Genomic DNA, 16,327 nt, shown 5'->3' on the forward strand with positions numbered 1-16,327 from the left:
CACTGCTCGACCTTACAATTATTTGTATGTGGGGTACAGAGATGAGGTAGTTATTTAAAAAAAAAATGTTAAACACTTATTGCACGTGAACTTATGATGGGACTTAAGCAAATGTTAACTCCTGAATCTAGTTAGACTTGCTATAACAAAAGGGTTTGAATGTTTGTCTCATGATATTTCAGCTTTTCATTAATTTGTAAAAGTGTCTAAAAAGAAGTCACTTTAAAATGAATGGGGTATTGTGTGTAGGCCAGTGACAATTTTTTTTTATCTAAATGTAATCAATTTCAAATTCCACGTAACACGTGGAAAAAGTCTAGGAGTGAATACCTCAAGGCACTGTACAACTCCATGCCTACGTTTGACTAGGGAACTCAAGGAGATATCCACTACAGTAAATCAGACCTAGGCCTACACAATGTATTGACCTTTGGTAGCGTTTTAGACAGTCAGAAGGTTGTTGTGCATTTGCACAATGTGTAAAGAGGAAAACAGTCATTTCACCAGATACATTTTATTAACACTTAAACGTTTAACATTACATTTGGAAATAATTGTTATCCACAGTCCCCTGTGAATAAAAATACAAGGAACAGTCAGTATTATGTTTTGAAAACCTGACAGAAAACAAGAAATGTCTAATAATAACGTTTTAATAGTATGTTTGGACAAATAATCGCAATCTTATCTCAAGAGAAAACATCCTGTTCTGCTCTGGGAACGTATAAAATCGGGTTAATGTGTTCCGTTTGATAAACAGCATCCCGAGCATGACCAACGCAAATGAGCATGTATACCGCGTCTGTTCAAACTGCGTGCGTAATGAGCTCTTGGAGTTTCATTGCAAGTCTTCAGGAGAACGTTAGTTCCCACCGTTGAGCAGTGATGATTGGAAATTCTTCACCACCACCTGACTATGGAACAGCATATTTAGTTCAGTTTCAGTAATTCATCACCAGCTCTTGGACGCGTTTTTGCTTTTCCACCATGGACGGACGTGTATTCTGGAATCGGACCTCTCAAATTCTTCTCAATGAATCTTGTGACAATGAGTGCAATGACCATGATCTGATTTATTATAACTTTGTCCATCTAACAGAGACGACTATTTTGCCTTCTCTCATTGGAATCCTCTGTTCAACGGGGCTAGTAGGAAACATTCTGGTATTGGTGACTATCCTAAGGTATGTATCACCGCATTCCACAGGGCACACAGTTGAATCAAAGTTGTTTCAACATAATTTGTCAACATATTGTGACGCGGAATTAGTGGATTTGAAAAAAGTTAACCATCTAAATTTCAACTAACGTAAACATAGCAATTAAGTTAAAACTATAACTTAAATTGACAACCTGACTAACGGGTTCATACATAAATGTAATTTCAAGATGATCGTCAGAACTATGTATATGTTGAAATTGCATCAAATTCCATAGAAACATAGGTTTCATCTTATATTGAATGGTTGAAAATTATGTAGAATGTTATACTTGATTACACATGTTATGCGACCTTGTTTGAATGTTGATAGTAAAATGGTATGTTTAAATCAATGTAATTGTTTTAACATACCATCAACCTAGAATAAAGAGGCCTATTGAAATATAATGTGAAGCCATAGTCCAACGATTCCCGGCTGAACAGTGGCTCCTGTTATGAGGGGTAATAAACTTCAGTGAGAACATCTCCCTTAAATGTTAATTGGTTGCGTTCACAGTTCAATGGGTCTACAAATGAATCATTGATATGATGGATTCGCATCTCCATCTAAACCATAAAGCAAAGTCAAAGAAACACACGAAAACAAATCAAACTTGAAATGCACCTAAAATAGTTTGATTTAGCCCTATTCTTCAACTTTGTTTGATGACGTGAATCCACCATATTAATAATTTTGTAGACTACATTTGTTTTGTATCAACCAACCATCCTTTATATAAAAAATACAATATCCAAAGGTAAAAGTGTATTATTCATATAATGAATTTGGCATGGCTGAGTTTGGGGAACCCTGGTCTACGCAAATGAGTATGGAAGCTCATCAATATCTAAAATGTTTTGACATGATCGCTCAGCTGAAACGAACACAGCTAAGCACGGGACATAGAGGTAAGCATTTGGATGACAGACCCGTTCTCACTGAACCGCATTACCCCTCATAACAGTAGGAGTCACTGTTCAGGTAGGAATCGTTGGGATTGTGACTTGACATTTTGTTTCAATTTACCTCATTTAGATTGATAGCATGACGTTGAAACAATGACGTTGATTCAAACGTACCATTTTACTATCAACATTTAACCAAGGTCAAATAAAATGTCTAGTCAAATATAAAATAAATATATATAGCAAACAAAATATTAATTACGATTCTACGTGAAAACGTTAAACTAAATGAAATAGTTCTGAAGATTGTTGGAATTAGCTTGATTTAACCGGAACAGGTTGTTACATCAATGTATTTGAAATTGAAGCTTTACCCTAATTTCAATGTTTACAACACTGGTTGATGACGTTTTTCAAATCCAACGTATTTTCCTCGTTGATTCCACGTCAAAATACGTTAACGAATTACATTAATTTCAACCAGTGTGTGCCCAGTGAGATATGTTCAGACAACGCCGTCTACATTGATATCACAACAAAGCTAACACTTTTTCTGCAAAAGTTAAGCAGGTGGATTTACAAAATGTTATACACGGTTTAGATGACTAATGAATTTCCTTTCTAGAAACATTAAAATGTGTAGTGTCTGTTCGAAAGTAAATATTTAATTCAATAAAAATGTCCCATTGTTAAAATTACCTCATGCTAGATGAGGGGCGGCAGGTAGCCTAGTGGTTAGAGTGTTGGGCCAGTAACTGAAAGTTTGTTAAATCCCATCCCCGAGCTGACAAGGTAAAAATCTGTCGTTCTGGCCCTGCACAAGACAGTTAACCCACTGTTCCTAGGCCGTCATTGTAAATAAGAATTTGTTCTTAACGGACTTGCCTAGTTAAATAAAAAAGAATAGTTTGATTTGGATGCCAAACACTTTTCATTACCAATGTACCAGTTGCCTTTTCATTATTTAAGTCAATGCACTCACTGATCTGTTATTGTGCATTGTACACACTCATAATCACTCATTACTCATCACTCATTATACAAAATAGGCCTATGCTCTGTTTAACATGAGGGAGTTAACATAACTGTTGTATGAGATGCAGTTTAAATGTGACATTTCGTTTTTACTGAAAGTATGCTCTTTGTAAATCCACGTTAAGCACCCTGGACTGTGGAAAGCCATTTTCCTTCAGTTGGCTGGTTTTAACAATTTGTTACTCGTAATCCATTGCTATCATTGTGGGCGAATTCATTAAAAACGTGATTTTTTTTTGAAGACGATCAATTAACTGAGAATGTGGCCTTTCCTTTTGAGAATCTGATCAATGTGAAACTCACTGATCGAGAGGGGGTGAGAGCGAAAGATTGAGAGGAGAAAAAGTGAGGAATAAATGAGAGGGGGAAGGGGGGTGGGGGGGGCGTTGGGTGGAGAGGGGGTTTCAGTCAGTCAATCTAATATTTGTGTAGATTAAATAAAAATATTAACTATGCGGATTATGTGAAGGCATATTTTCTCAACCGCTGTGGCCGACCACCCAATAGCTCAGGGATGGGCAACTCCAGTCCTCGATGTCCTGATTGGTGTCAAACTTTCCTCCCTGCCCTAAAGCTCACACAACTGTATGTACTAAAAATATAAAACATGCAATAGTGTCAATGATTTTACTGAGTTACAGTTCATTAACCCCTATTCTATGGATTTCACATGAGAAGAAATACAGATATGCATCTGTAGGGCACTTATAAAAGTGGATCAGAAAACCAGTCAGAATCTGGTTGGACCACCATTTCCCTGATGCAGAGCGACATCTCCTTTGCATAGATGTATTTTAATATATTTATATAGGGTTTAGATCAGCTTTAATATAGCTGATGGATTGTGGCGTCCATCAATGTAATTGTCTGCATTTCCAATCCCCATATTTTTTTTTTTTGTAAACGTGTACAGTTGAAGTCAGAAGTTTACATACATTTAAACTCAGTTTCACAATTCCTGACAATTAATCCTAGTACAAATTCCCTGTCTTGGGTCAGTTAGGATCACCACTTTATTTTAAGAATGTGAAATGTCAGAATAATAGTAGAGTGTGATTTTTCATCACATTCCCAATGGGTCAGAAGTTTACATATACTAATTGAGTTTTTGGTAGCATTGCCATTAAATTGTTTAACTTCGGTCAAACATTTTGTGTAGCATTCCACAAGCTTCCCATAATAAGTTTGGTGAATTATGGCCCATTCCTCCTGACAGCTGGTGTAACTGAGTCAGGTTTGTAGGCCTCCTTGCTCGCACACGCTTTTTCAGTTCTGCCCACAAATTTTCTATGGGATTGAGGTCAGGGCTCTGTTATGGCAACTCCAATACCTTGACTTTGTCGTCTTTTTGCCATAACTTTGTAAGTATGCTTGGGGTTTAACTTCCTGACTGATGTCTTGAGATGTTGCTTCAATATATCCACATAATTTTCCTGCCTCATGATGCCATCTATTTTGTGAAGTGCACCAGTCCCTCCTGCAGCAAAGCACCCCCACAACATGATGCTGCCACCCCCGTGCTTCACGGTTGGGATGGAGTTCTTCAGCTTGCAAGCATCCCCCTTTTTCCTCCAAACATAACGATGGTCATTATGGCCAAACAGTTCTATTTTTGTTTCATCAGACCAGAGGACATTTCTCCAAAAAGTATGATCTTTGTCCCCATGTGCAGTTGCAAACTGTAGTCTGGCTTTTTATGGCGGTTTTGGAGCAGTGGCTTCTTCCTTGCTGAGCGGCCTTTCAGGTTATGTCGATATAGGACTCGTTTTACTGTGGATATAGATACTTTTGTACCGGTTTCCACCAGCATCTTCGCAAGGTCCTTTGCTGTTGTTCTGGGATTGATTTGCACTTTTCGCACAAAAGTACGTTCATCTCTAGGACACAGAACACGTCTCCTTCCTGAGTGGTATGACGGCTGCGTGATCCTATGGTGTTTATACTTGCGTACTATTGTTTGTACAGATGAACGTGGTACCTTCAAGCGTTTGGAAATTGCTCCCAAGGATGAACCAGACTTGTGGTGCTATACTTTTTTTCCTGAGGTCTTGGCTGATTTCTTTTGATTTTCCCATGCTGTCAAGCAAAGAGGCACTGAGTTTGAAGGTAGGCCTTGAAATACAGCCACACCTCCAATTTACTCAAATTATCTCAATTAGCCTATCAGAAGCTTCTAAAGCCATGATATCATCTTCTGGAATTTGCCAAGCTGTTTAAAGGCACAGTCAACTTAGTGTATGTAAACTTCTGACTCACTGGAATTGTGATACAGTAAATTAATCTGTCTAAACAATTGTTGGAAAAATTACTTGTGTCATGCACAAATTAGATGTCCTAACCGACTTGCCAAAACTATACTTAACCAGAAATGTGTGGAGTGGTTGAAAAACGAGTTTTAATGACTCCAACCTAAGTGTATGTAAACTTCTGGACTTCAACTGTATATAAAATATATATTTGCATTTATTTTCCCCTAACCCTACCACCCCTCCCCTAATTGGAGTAAACTTCCAGCTTATTCATACATTTTACAGACACAGTATATTTTACAAGTTATCCTTTGTTTTTAGTCCTGTCCTTCAGCTACCCTCAACTCCTCCCATCCATCTCTGAAGACCCTCCAGCTTTTATTTCTATTTGCCATATATTTTTACAACTGTGCGGTTACAAAAGTTTTGAACCTTTCTATTCTCATAGTTTCTACATATTGTAAATTAAATAAACATTGTTGCTAAGATTGTTATTGATCGATTGACTACGACTTTTTATATCACCCAGCAGTGCTATTTTCAGAACCTGCGACCAAAAATAAGCTACATATGGAGAGTTCGAAACAAATTATCTAATGATTATGTCTCTTTGCAGCAAAATCTGCAGAGCTGTCTAATGGTTGCAACACTTTTTGTTGAAAAACTGTTTTGAATATCAGTAAATAAACCATGTGCCATGGAAATCTCTTCAACTATTTTCCTATCTATATGGCACAGCTGTCCCTTCTTTGGTCCTTATATGAACCTTTATCAGTTCTTCAATGCAGGGCCGACAGACAAGTTTTTAACTTTCCCTTCCACTTACCTCTTACATTTTTGCGGTAATTAGTTTAATTTTGAGTAGAGCATACATTTCCATATACGTTTGTTAGCTGCATGTGACATAACACCACCAGTCCTATTTATGATATAATTCACAAAAGGTTATACCGTTTAACTTTTTTTCAATTTTTTTATTGATCGATTAGTATATTTGAGTTCTGGTGGATTAAACTGAAATTGTAACCCACTTTCTATGGCTTGTTTTAAAAATAGCGTTATTTTGCAGATTGTTTGGCGGGTCATGTTTCGGAGGACGCATGACTCGACCTTCGCCTCTCCCAAGTCCATTGGGGAGTATTTTTTTTATTTTAGGGGGTAGATCAGCTTTAATATTGCAGATAGATTGTAGTTTGTAATCACTTCCAATCCCCCATTTATATTTATTGATATTGTTGGATCTGATTTTAATAGCCAACATTTCGATGGCCATAATGAATAGATTTGCTGATAGTGGACAACCTTGTTTTACTCAACAGTTTAATACTTTGAGAAGTAGCCATTTACTACTTTACACCTAGGGTTACTATACATAACTTTAAACCATTGTTTAAGAGATTCTCCAAAATTGAAATATTCCAGGCATTTAAATATAAATTCCACTTGTACTTTAAACTTTTGGTGCCAGCGAAGATGACATAAGAAAGTAGTCAAGACGACTTGCTTGATTGAGCCTCCGCCATGGATATCTCACTCACTAGGTCAGGATATTTAAGCCTCCTTAAAGCCACTAGTTCCAATATATCCATGATTTTACCGCTTTTACTTCGCTCTGCGGTCCAACACATCCCAAATCATCTCAATTGGGTTGAGGTCGGGTGATTGTGGAGGTCAGGTCATCTGATGTAACACTCCATCACTCTCCTTCTTGGTCAAATAGCCCTTACACAGCCTGGAGGTGTGTTTTGGGTCATTGTCCTGTTGAAAAACAAATGATAGTCCCACTAAGCTCAAACCAGATGGGGTGGCATATCGCTGCAGAAAGCTGTGGTAGCCATGCTGGTTAAGTGTGCCTTGAATTCTAAATAAATCACAGACTGTCACCAGCAAGCACCCCCACACCACCTCCTCCATGCTTTACGGTGGGAACCACAAATGCGTAGATCAGTAGTTCACTTACTCGGCATCGCAAAAAGACAGTGGTTGGAAACAGATTTCCACCAGAAATGTCAATTGCTCGTGTTTCTTGGCCCAAGCAGGTCACTTCTTATTGGTGTCCTTTGGTATGGTTTCTTTGCAGCAATTTGACCATGAAGGCCAGATTCACGCAGTCTCCTCTGAACAGTTGACGTTGAGATGGGTCTGTTACTTGAACTTTTTTGGGCTGCAATTAGAGGTGTAATCTAACCCTGCTCTCACTCGAAACCCTATCCAGGGCCCGCTCGATCAAGAAGCAAGCCCACAGGCTTTGACTATAGACTCAGATACAAATGTCGCGATGCACAAGGTAAACCACATCACAATAGCCAATTCTACACAAACGCCAATAAGTCGATCTGTTTTCACCATGAACACAAATGACATCACGTTGTTGAACAAACACTACACTTTGAAAATCGCTACCTGGAAACGGTTCTGGAGGACTGCTTAACCCATAAGCTAAATGAGTCTGGCTCGACAATATCGCTCGTATCTCAATCGTTGTTAAATGATCTCAAAAGGACTGTGAACCCAGCTAACCGTCAGTCAAAAACAGAACGATGCAAAACTAAACTTCGAGGTTTCACTCGGACTACCTCGCCTCGCACAATGTGACTCGTGCTGAAACTACACTTCCAAAACATATAGCTTGTTCACCCTGTGTATGTTACCAGACTCGAAACGGAACACCTGCTACTCGGAGCAGACTTGATGGATCGTTTGGTCCCACTGATGGATTGGGGGGGGTGGGGGGGAATGGTGGTCACAAGTAACCGTACCATCTCTACTGACTACGCCGTCTTCTCTTAACGCTGGCTACAACACAGTCATCTACAAGGATTGTCTGTCAAAAGGACCCCTTGGGAAAAAGAGGTCGCGACACCTCTTGGTGCAGAATCTGACTCGGATATTACGATATCTCGTCAAATTCAATCAACAAACCTGAGAATATTATTTTCATGATTTCGAGCCAGAACTGAGTGAGCAACTTAACTCCTCAAAGTCATGCAATACTGCAGCTAAGATGAACTTTTCTTGTCCTTCAGACACTTCCGCAAGCACCGTGGCCAAAACAAAGCATCAACGTTCAGAGCGGACACTGCTTCCAATGATACATTTTTCGCTTTGAGGGGGACAGAAACCCCGTACAATGAAACTAACGGTATCAGTCCCGCCACTGATCTTGTGACTCCAACTGGTGAAACACTGTGCGACGTCACCGAAAGATATCCTTGTCTCAGTTCGCAGGTACTGACACGGTTACCACACACAGATGCTGTGGTGAATGGCAGGCCAAGACAGCCACTGACCTTTTTGAAGCACAAACACCAGGAGATTTGGTTTAAAGGTTACGGCCAATCTACTAACAAAGCTGCTTTCTGACAACTCGTACAAAGGGCACAAACTTTTTGTCTGTGCCTCGGACACCAACCACTGGTGGGTGGGTTCCGAGACACAAAGGGGGGAATACAAGCCCAGACCCATGATGAGCCTTGTTGAGGCCAGTGGGTGGGGTGCAACACTGTAGGCCGCCCGATCAGGAAACAAATCAAGTTGTAAACGTCGCCACGAGAACAGAGGGGAGCGGACAAGCCCCTCAATGGATCGTTTGGTCCCACTGATGGATTGAGGATAACCGTAGAATACATCTGAGATATCACTCTGGTAGATGTCTAGGGTATGATAATTTCTCATTCATACCTATTTTTGTCCCAGCAAGTCTTTTGCCTGGGCTTTTGACCTTTATTTTATCTTTAAAAAAAGATAGATATATATAATTTGACAATGGTTGTACACTCGTATCGCTGTCCTCTATCTGAAATTGTGTACACATTCGAGTTTGATTTTGTTGACAGTGTCGCCTAGGTTCTGTAGCGGCTTAAGATGGAATTCTTTCACTACACTTTCAGGATCTTCACCCTCATTTTCTATGATACCAGTAAGTACTAGATTTTTTTCTCTCGCATGGATCTCGTCTTTATTTCAAGTAAGGCTTCTCTCAGAAACATGTTCTCCTTTTTAAGTTCTTTAACAGCCGTTTCAATAGTATTGCCTGTACCTTTTGGCTTATTTGTTTCTTTCTCCAGTGTCACAGCTTTTTTGTCTCTCATTCCTAGCCTCGCCTTCATATCCTTTACTTACAAGTGAAAATCATAAATCATCTGGGTCTGTCGAGGAATCTCGTAGCTTCTCTTGATGTTTGGTTCTCAATTATTTTCCCTGGCTCCTCTCTGACATCTTTTGGCCTTGACTGCGTTCGTAATATTTATCAATACATTTCTCTAGCCTTATATGTTTTTGGGGGTTATTATCCAGCTTGAATGTTATTACCCACAAGTAAATAGATCAGTGTAGTGCTACTATTCAGTCAGTTGAAGAGAGATTGAATAGTGCGCTCTCTTCTGTCCTTTCTAGAATTTTCCAAACAAGAGAATGAGGTCAGCTGATACCTCAATGGGTGACATGTCTGGTAAGTATGCAAGTATGCAGGCCATGGAAGAACTGGGACATTTTCAGCTTCAAGAAATTGTGTACAGATCCTTGCAACATTGGGCCGTGCACTATAATGTTGAAACATTATGTGATGGCGGCGGATTAATGAATGATAATAGGCCTCAGGATCTCATCACGGCATCTCTGTGCATTCAAATTGACGTTGATAAAATGCAATTGTGTTCGTTGTCCTTCGCTTATGCCTGCCCTTTACCGTAACCCCAACGCCAACATGGGGCACTCCGGTCACAACGTTGACATCAGCAAACCACTCACCCACATGACACCATACATGCCGTCTGCCCGGTACAATTGAAACCAGAATTAATCCGTGAAGAGCACACGTCTGCCATTGGCCATCGAAGGTGACCGTTGTCCACTGAAGTCTGTTACGATGCCGAACTGCAGACAGGTCAAGACTCTAGTGAGGACAACAAGCACACAGATTGGCTTCCCTAAGACGGTTTCTGACAGTTTGTGCAGAAATTCTTAATTGTGCAAACCCACAGTTTCATCAGCCGTCTGGGTGGCTGGTTTCAGATGATCCCGCAGGTGAAAAAGCCAGGTGTGGAGGTCCTGGGCTGGAGTGATTACATGGCATCTGCGGTTGTGAGGCCGGTTGGATGTACTGCCAAATTCTCTAAAATTATGTGGATGTTATGCAGCCTGGTCTCAGACTCGGCATAACATAGTACATTTAAATCCAGGACACTCAAATTAGTATGATATGTTACGTTTGGTATGGTTACATAAGATTTAAGGTTATATGGTTATAACACGAACGTCTAGCAACCCAAAGGTTGTGAGTTCAAATCTCAATATGGGCAACTTTAATATTTTAGCAACTTGTCACTACTTTTTAGCTACCTTGCAAATACTTAGCATGTTAGCTAACCCTTCCCCTAACCTTAACACTTTTAGTTAACCCTGCCCCTAACCTTAACCTTACTCTGAAACTTAACTGTAACCCCTAGCCTAGCTAAAATTAGCGATCTAGCTAACATTAGCAAACTAGCCAGAATTTCTAACATATACGTTTAGCAAATTCTAAAATATTGTACATTTTGCAAATTCGTAACATATAATCAAAATTGTAATTCGTAACATATCATACGAAATGGGTGATGGACTTTCACAGATGAATACATACCATGCGAAACGTAACATATTATACTAAATGGAGTGTCTTGGATATCCGTACAGAATAATATGAAATTCTCTGAGACCAGGTTGCATTATGGTAGAGAAATCAACTTTCTGGTGGACTGCAGTCAGCATGCCAATTGCACTCTCCCTCAAAACTTAAAACATCTGTGGCATTGTGTTGTTTGACAAAACTGCACATTTTAGAATGGCCTTTTATTGTCCTCACCTGTATAATGATCATGCTGTTTAATCAGATTATTGATATGGCACACCTGTCAGGTGGATGGATTATCTTTGCAAAAGGAGAAACGCTCACTAAAAGGGAATTAAACAAATTTGTGCCCAAAATTTGAGAGAAATAAGCTTTTTGTGTGTGTGGAACATTTCTGGGACATTTTATTTCAGCTCATGAAGCATTGTACCAACACTTTACCTGTTGTGTTTGTAGTTTTCTTCAGTATAACTGCATTCTAAACTGAAGACCATGATTAGTTGATTATTGGAGTCAGGTGTGTTAGCTGGGGCAAAAGTGTGTCACCAATCAGGGCCGCGGGGCCTGGAGTTGCCCTTCCCGGCTTACAGCTACAGAAAGTCAGAGATATGGGACTCAGTGGAGAGTGACAGTAGTAACATGGAACAATCAAACATTAAAGGCCTTCTCCGGGGGATTTCACTCTACCGCACTGTACGTGTACCACTGCAGCACAAATTGGATGTGTTCTCACTGTATTTTCTCCATGTTAAATAAAGGTTAAATAAAAGTTGGTGTCAGCAGGTCCTTTAGGTCAGTGTTTCCCAACTCCAGTCCTCGAGTACCCATAACAGTACACATTTCTGTTGTAGCCCCGGACCAGCACAACTGATTTCAAATAGTCAACTAATCACCAAGCCTTCAATGTGTTGAATCAGGTGAGTTTGTCCAGGTCTACATAAAAAATGTGTGCTGTTGGGGTTCTCAAGGACTGGAGTTGGGAAACACTGCTTAAGGTGGAACAATTCACTTGAAAAGCAATCCTAAAGATCCCATTACCGGGCTGTGTGTACACTGATTGTAGATGTCCTTTCCATTTCCATACAGAGAGTCTTTGAAGCAAGGCCTTTGATTTTACCAGTCAGTAAAATCAAATGCAGTGCATCATGGGATGTTCCCATGCAGGGAACCAAAGAGTAGAGTGAGGACCTCAGGCCACGTGATAAAACAAGTTGAAAGGTGATGTTCAGGAGCCACTAGAGGACAGATGGCACAATTATTACTCTTTTGATAACTTTATTTCAAATCTTGCTCCACTGTGGTTTGTTAACTATAAAATAAAGGTTGTGAAGGAATCATCTCAAAACACAGTCCTACAATGTGACCTTATGCATTATGCCGATTGGAGTTCCTTATTTCAACTTCTTAAGAGCAGCTCTGCCTTGAACATAAACTAATACAATTAGCTATGTTTAGGAAAGAAATGTGATTGGTTGAGTTTAGGCAAGTAATTCCAATTGGTTGAGGTTTGGGTTAGGGGTTGGGCTAAGATTAAGACATTTGATTGGTTAAGTGTACTGTCGGGAAGGGTTGGGTTGCGAACAAGCATGCTTGTGTATGAAAATGTGACGCACCACCACCAACCTACCTACCATTCTTTCTGCCCTTTGAGGCAGAACAGCCCTAAAAACAAAATTGAACAAGCACAGATTGTTGCTTTGTTGTTAGATGTGATAAGCATGCAGTAGTTATGCAGTCCACTATTGTTCGTTCCGAATGTGTTTAACACAGAGTACAGACAGTGTAAAGATGTGTGTTCTTTTACAGGACCACAAAGAAGACCGTTCCAGACGTATACATCTGTAACCTGGCCGTGGCTGATGTGGTCCATGTGACGGTCATGCCCTTCCTGATCCACCAGTGGGCGCGGGGGGGGCACTGGGTGTTTGGCAGCACCCTCTGCACCATCATCACCTCACTGGACAACTGCAATCAGGTGGCCTGTGCCGCCGTCATGACCGCTGTCAGCCTGGACAGGTGAGTAATGTGATATGGGAGTCAGTTTGCCTTGTGCTGTATTGCCGGTTGGCAATACCCGGTTGGCAATAGAGCACAGCTAGGAGACCGGCACATAAAAACACCAAAATTACAATTAAGTAATCCATTTCTGTCCTAAGCCCTGATCTTCACATTTTTATATTTGGAACATGTCCTTGCATGCCATGCACTGAGTATGTAATCAGACACTTCATTAGATTCTGATCATAATTGGGGAGTTGACTTTGCCAAGCTGTTGAAGGTTAAGTGTCTCAGTAGTGGAAAAAGGTGTATAGTCAGTTCAAATCAAAGTTTATCGGTGGCGTACACGATTTGCAGATGTAATCGCAGGTGCAGTGAAATGTTTATGTTTCAACAGTGCAGTAATACCTAGTATAAAATATCCAAAAAGAAAAACATTTCTAAACAAGAAATTAAGAAATCAGAACGAGCAATGTCAGAGTCCGAAATATAAATAAACTCAGCAAAAAAAGAAATGGCCCTTTTTTCAGGACCCTGTCTTTCAAAGATAATTTGTAAAAATCCGAATAACTTCACAGATCTTCATTGTAAAGGGTTTAAACACTGTTTCCCCATGCTTGTTCAATGAGCCATAAACAATAATGAACACGCACCTGTGGAACGGTCGTTAAGACACTAACAGCTTACAGACGGTAGGCAATTAAGGTCACAGTTATGAAAACTTAGGACACTAAAGAGGCCTTTCTACGGACTCTGAAAAACACCAAAAGAAAGATGCCCAGGGTCTCTGCTCATCTGCGTGAATGTGCCTTAGGCATGCTGCAAGGAGGTATGAGGACTGCAGATGTGGCCAGGGCAATAAATTGCAATGTCCGTACTGTGAGACGCCTAAGACAGCGCTACAGGGAGACAGGACAGACAGCTGATCGTCCTCGCAGTGGCAGACCACGTGTAACAACACCTTCACAGGATCGGTACATCCAAACATCACACCTGTGGGACAGGTACAGGATGGAAACTACAACTGCCCGAGTTACACCAGGAACGCATAATCCCTCCATCAGTGCTCAGACTGTCCGCAATAGGCTGAGACAGGCTGGACTGAGGGCTTGTAGGCCTGTTGTAAGCCTAGACATCACCGGCAACAACGTTGCCTATGGGCACAAACCCACCGTTGCTGGACCAAACAGGACTGGCATAAAGTGCTCTTCACTGACGAGTCATGGTTTTGTATCACCAGGGGTGATGGTCGGATTCGCGTTTATCGTCGAAGGAATGAGCATTACACCGAGGCCTGTACTCTGGCGCGGGATCGATTTGGATGTGGAAGGTCCGTCATGGTCTGGGGCAGTGTGTCACAGCATCATCGGACTGAGCTTTTTGTCATTGCAGGCAATCTCAACGCTGTGCGTTACATGGAAGACATCCTCCTCCCTCATGTGGTACCCTTCCTGCAGGCTCATCCTGACATGACCCTCCAGCATGACAATGCCACCAGCCATACTGCTCGTTCTGTGCGTGATTTATTGCAAGACAGGAATGTCAGTGTTCTGCCATGGCCAGCGAAGAGCCCGGATCTCAATCCCATTGAGCACGTCTGGGACCTGTTGGATCGGAGCGTGAGGGCTAGGGCCATTCCCCCCAGAAATGTCCGGGAACTTGCTGGTGCCTTGGTGGAAGATTGGGGTAACATCTCACAGCAAGAACTGGCAAATCTGGTGCAGTCCATGAGGAGGAGATGCACTGCAGTACTTAATGCAGCTGGTGGTCACACCAGAAACAGACTGTTACTTTTGATTTTGACCCCCCCCTCCCTTTGTTCAGGGACACATTGTTCCATTTCTGTTAGTCACACGTCTGTGGAACTTGTTCAGTTTAGGTCTCAGTTGTTGAATCTTATGTTCATTCAAATATTTACACATGTTAAGTTTGCTGAAAATGAACGCAGTTTCTTTCTTTGCTGAGTTTATATATCAGCATATTCACTCAGACTATTGTGTCCACTGGTCCCACTCACATGTCACTACCCTACGCCTTGAGGTCTTTCTACTCTCTCCAGATGAAATCTTGGTGCAAAATGCCAGAGGTGCAAAATGCCAGAGTCGCTCCCTTCCTCAAGAAACGAACACTTGACCCCTCTGACGGAAAAATTACAGGCTGGTATCCCTTTTTTTCCCAAAACAGTTGAGCGTGCTTTCTCTGACCAACCCTCTCACTGTCTCTCTCAGAACAATCTTCTTTACCCTAACCAGTCAGGCTTCAAGACGGGTCATTCAACTGAGACTGCTCTTCTGTGTCACGGAGACGGCCAATCCAATCCAAACACTGCCAATCATGACTCTCTCTCTCCTCTGTTCTCATCCTCCTAGATCTATCCACTGCCTTCGACACCGTGAACCATGGTCCCGTGTGGCTCAGTTGTTAGAGCATGGCACTTGCAACGCCAGGGTTGTGGGTTTGATTCTCACGGGGGACCAGTACGAATGAAAATGTATGCACTCACTCCTGTAAGTCGCTCTGGATAAGAGCGTTTGCTTAATGACTAAAATATAAAATGTAAACATAATCCTCTTCTCCACCATCTCAGGCGCTGCACACTCTTGAATTGTGTCCTGGCAGGCCGCTCCTACCAGGTTACGTGGAGAAGATCTGTGCCTGCATCACATACTATCACTACTGGTGTCCCTCAGGGCTCAGTTCTAGGCCCTGTCCTCTTCTCTCTATACACCAAGTCACTTGGCTCTGTCATTGTAATTGGCTGTCATTGTAAATAAGAATTTGTTCTTAACTGGCTTACCTAGTTAAATAACAGTTAAATAAAAATCCTCACAGGGTCTCTCCTATCATTGCTCTGCGGATGATACTCAGGTGGCGACACACATCTCTGCGTGCCAGGAAGATATCTCAGGCCACCACCTCAACCTCGACAAGACAGACCTGCTCTTCCTCCCGGGGAGGTCCTGCTCACTCCAAGACCTCTCCATCATGGTTGACTCCACAGTGTACCCCTTCCGGAGGGCAAAGAACCTTGGCGTGACCCTGGATAACACTCTGTCATTCTCTGCAAACATCAAAGCAGTGACTCACTCCTTCAGGTTCATGCTCTGCAACATCTGTAGAATCCGATCCTTCCTCACATGATAAGTGGCGCAGGTCCTGATACAGGCACTTTTTATCTCCCATCTGGACAACTGCAATTCGCTGTTGGCAAGGATCAAACCCCGGCAACTTAACCAGAATGCCGCAGCAAGCCTAGTGTTCAATCTTCCCAAGTTCTCCCATGTCACCCCACTCCTCCGCACACTCCACTGGCTTCCAGTCGAAGCT

The 16,327-nt window shown here is 41.5% G+C and overlaps 1 protein-coding gene across 1 annotated transcript in view; it reads left to right on the forward strand.

Moving 5' to 3' along the window:
• The first annotated feature begins 987 nt into the window (after positions 1-987).
• Positions 988-16,327, forward strand: part of LOC111964669 (melanin-concentrating hormone receptor 2-like) — a 33,192-nt gene continuing 17,852 nt past the window's right edge. Inside the window, 2 exon segments of the mRNA XM_023988509.2 lie at positions 988-1,184; positions 12,809-13,018. Of these exon segments, the coding sequence (XP_023844277.1) occupies positions 988-1,184; positions 12,809-13,018 (407 nt within the window).

The sequence above is a fragment of the Salvelinus sp. IW2-2015 genome, linkage group LG6.1 (genome assembly GCF_002910315.2).
Source record: "Salvelinus sp. IW2-2015 linkage group LG6.1, ASM291031v2, whole genome shotgun sequence".
Taxonomy (NCBI): domain Eukaryota; kingdom Metazoa; phylum Chordata; class Actinopteri; order Salmoniformes; family Salmonidae; genus Salvelinus; species Salvelinus sp. IW2-2015.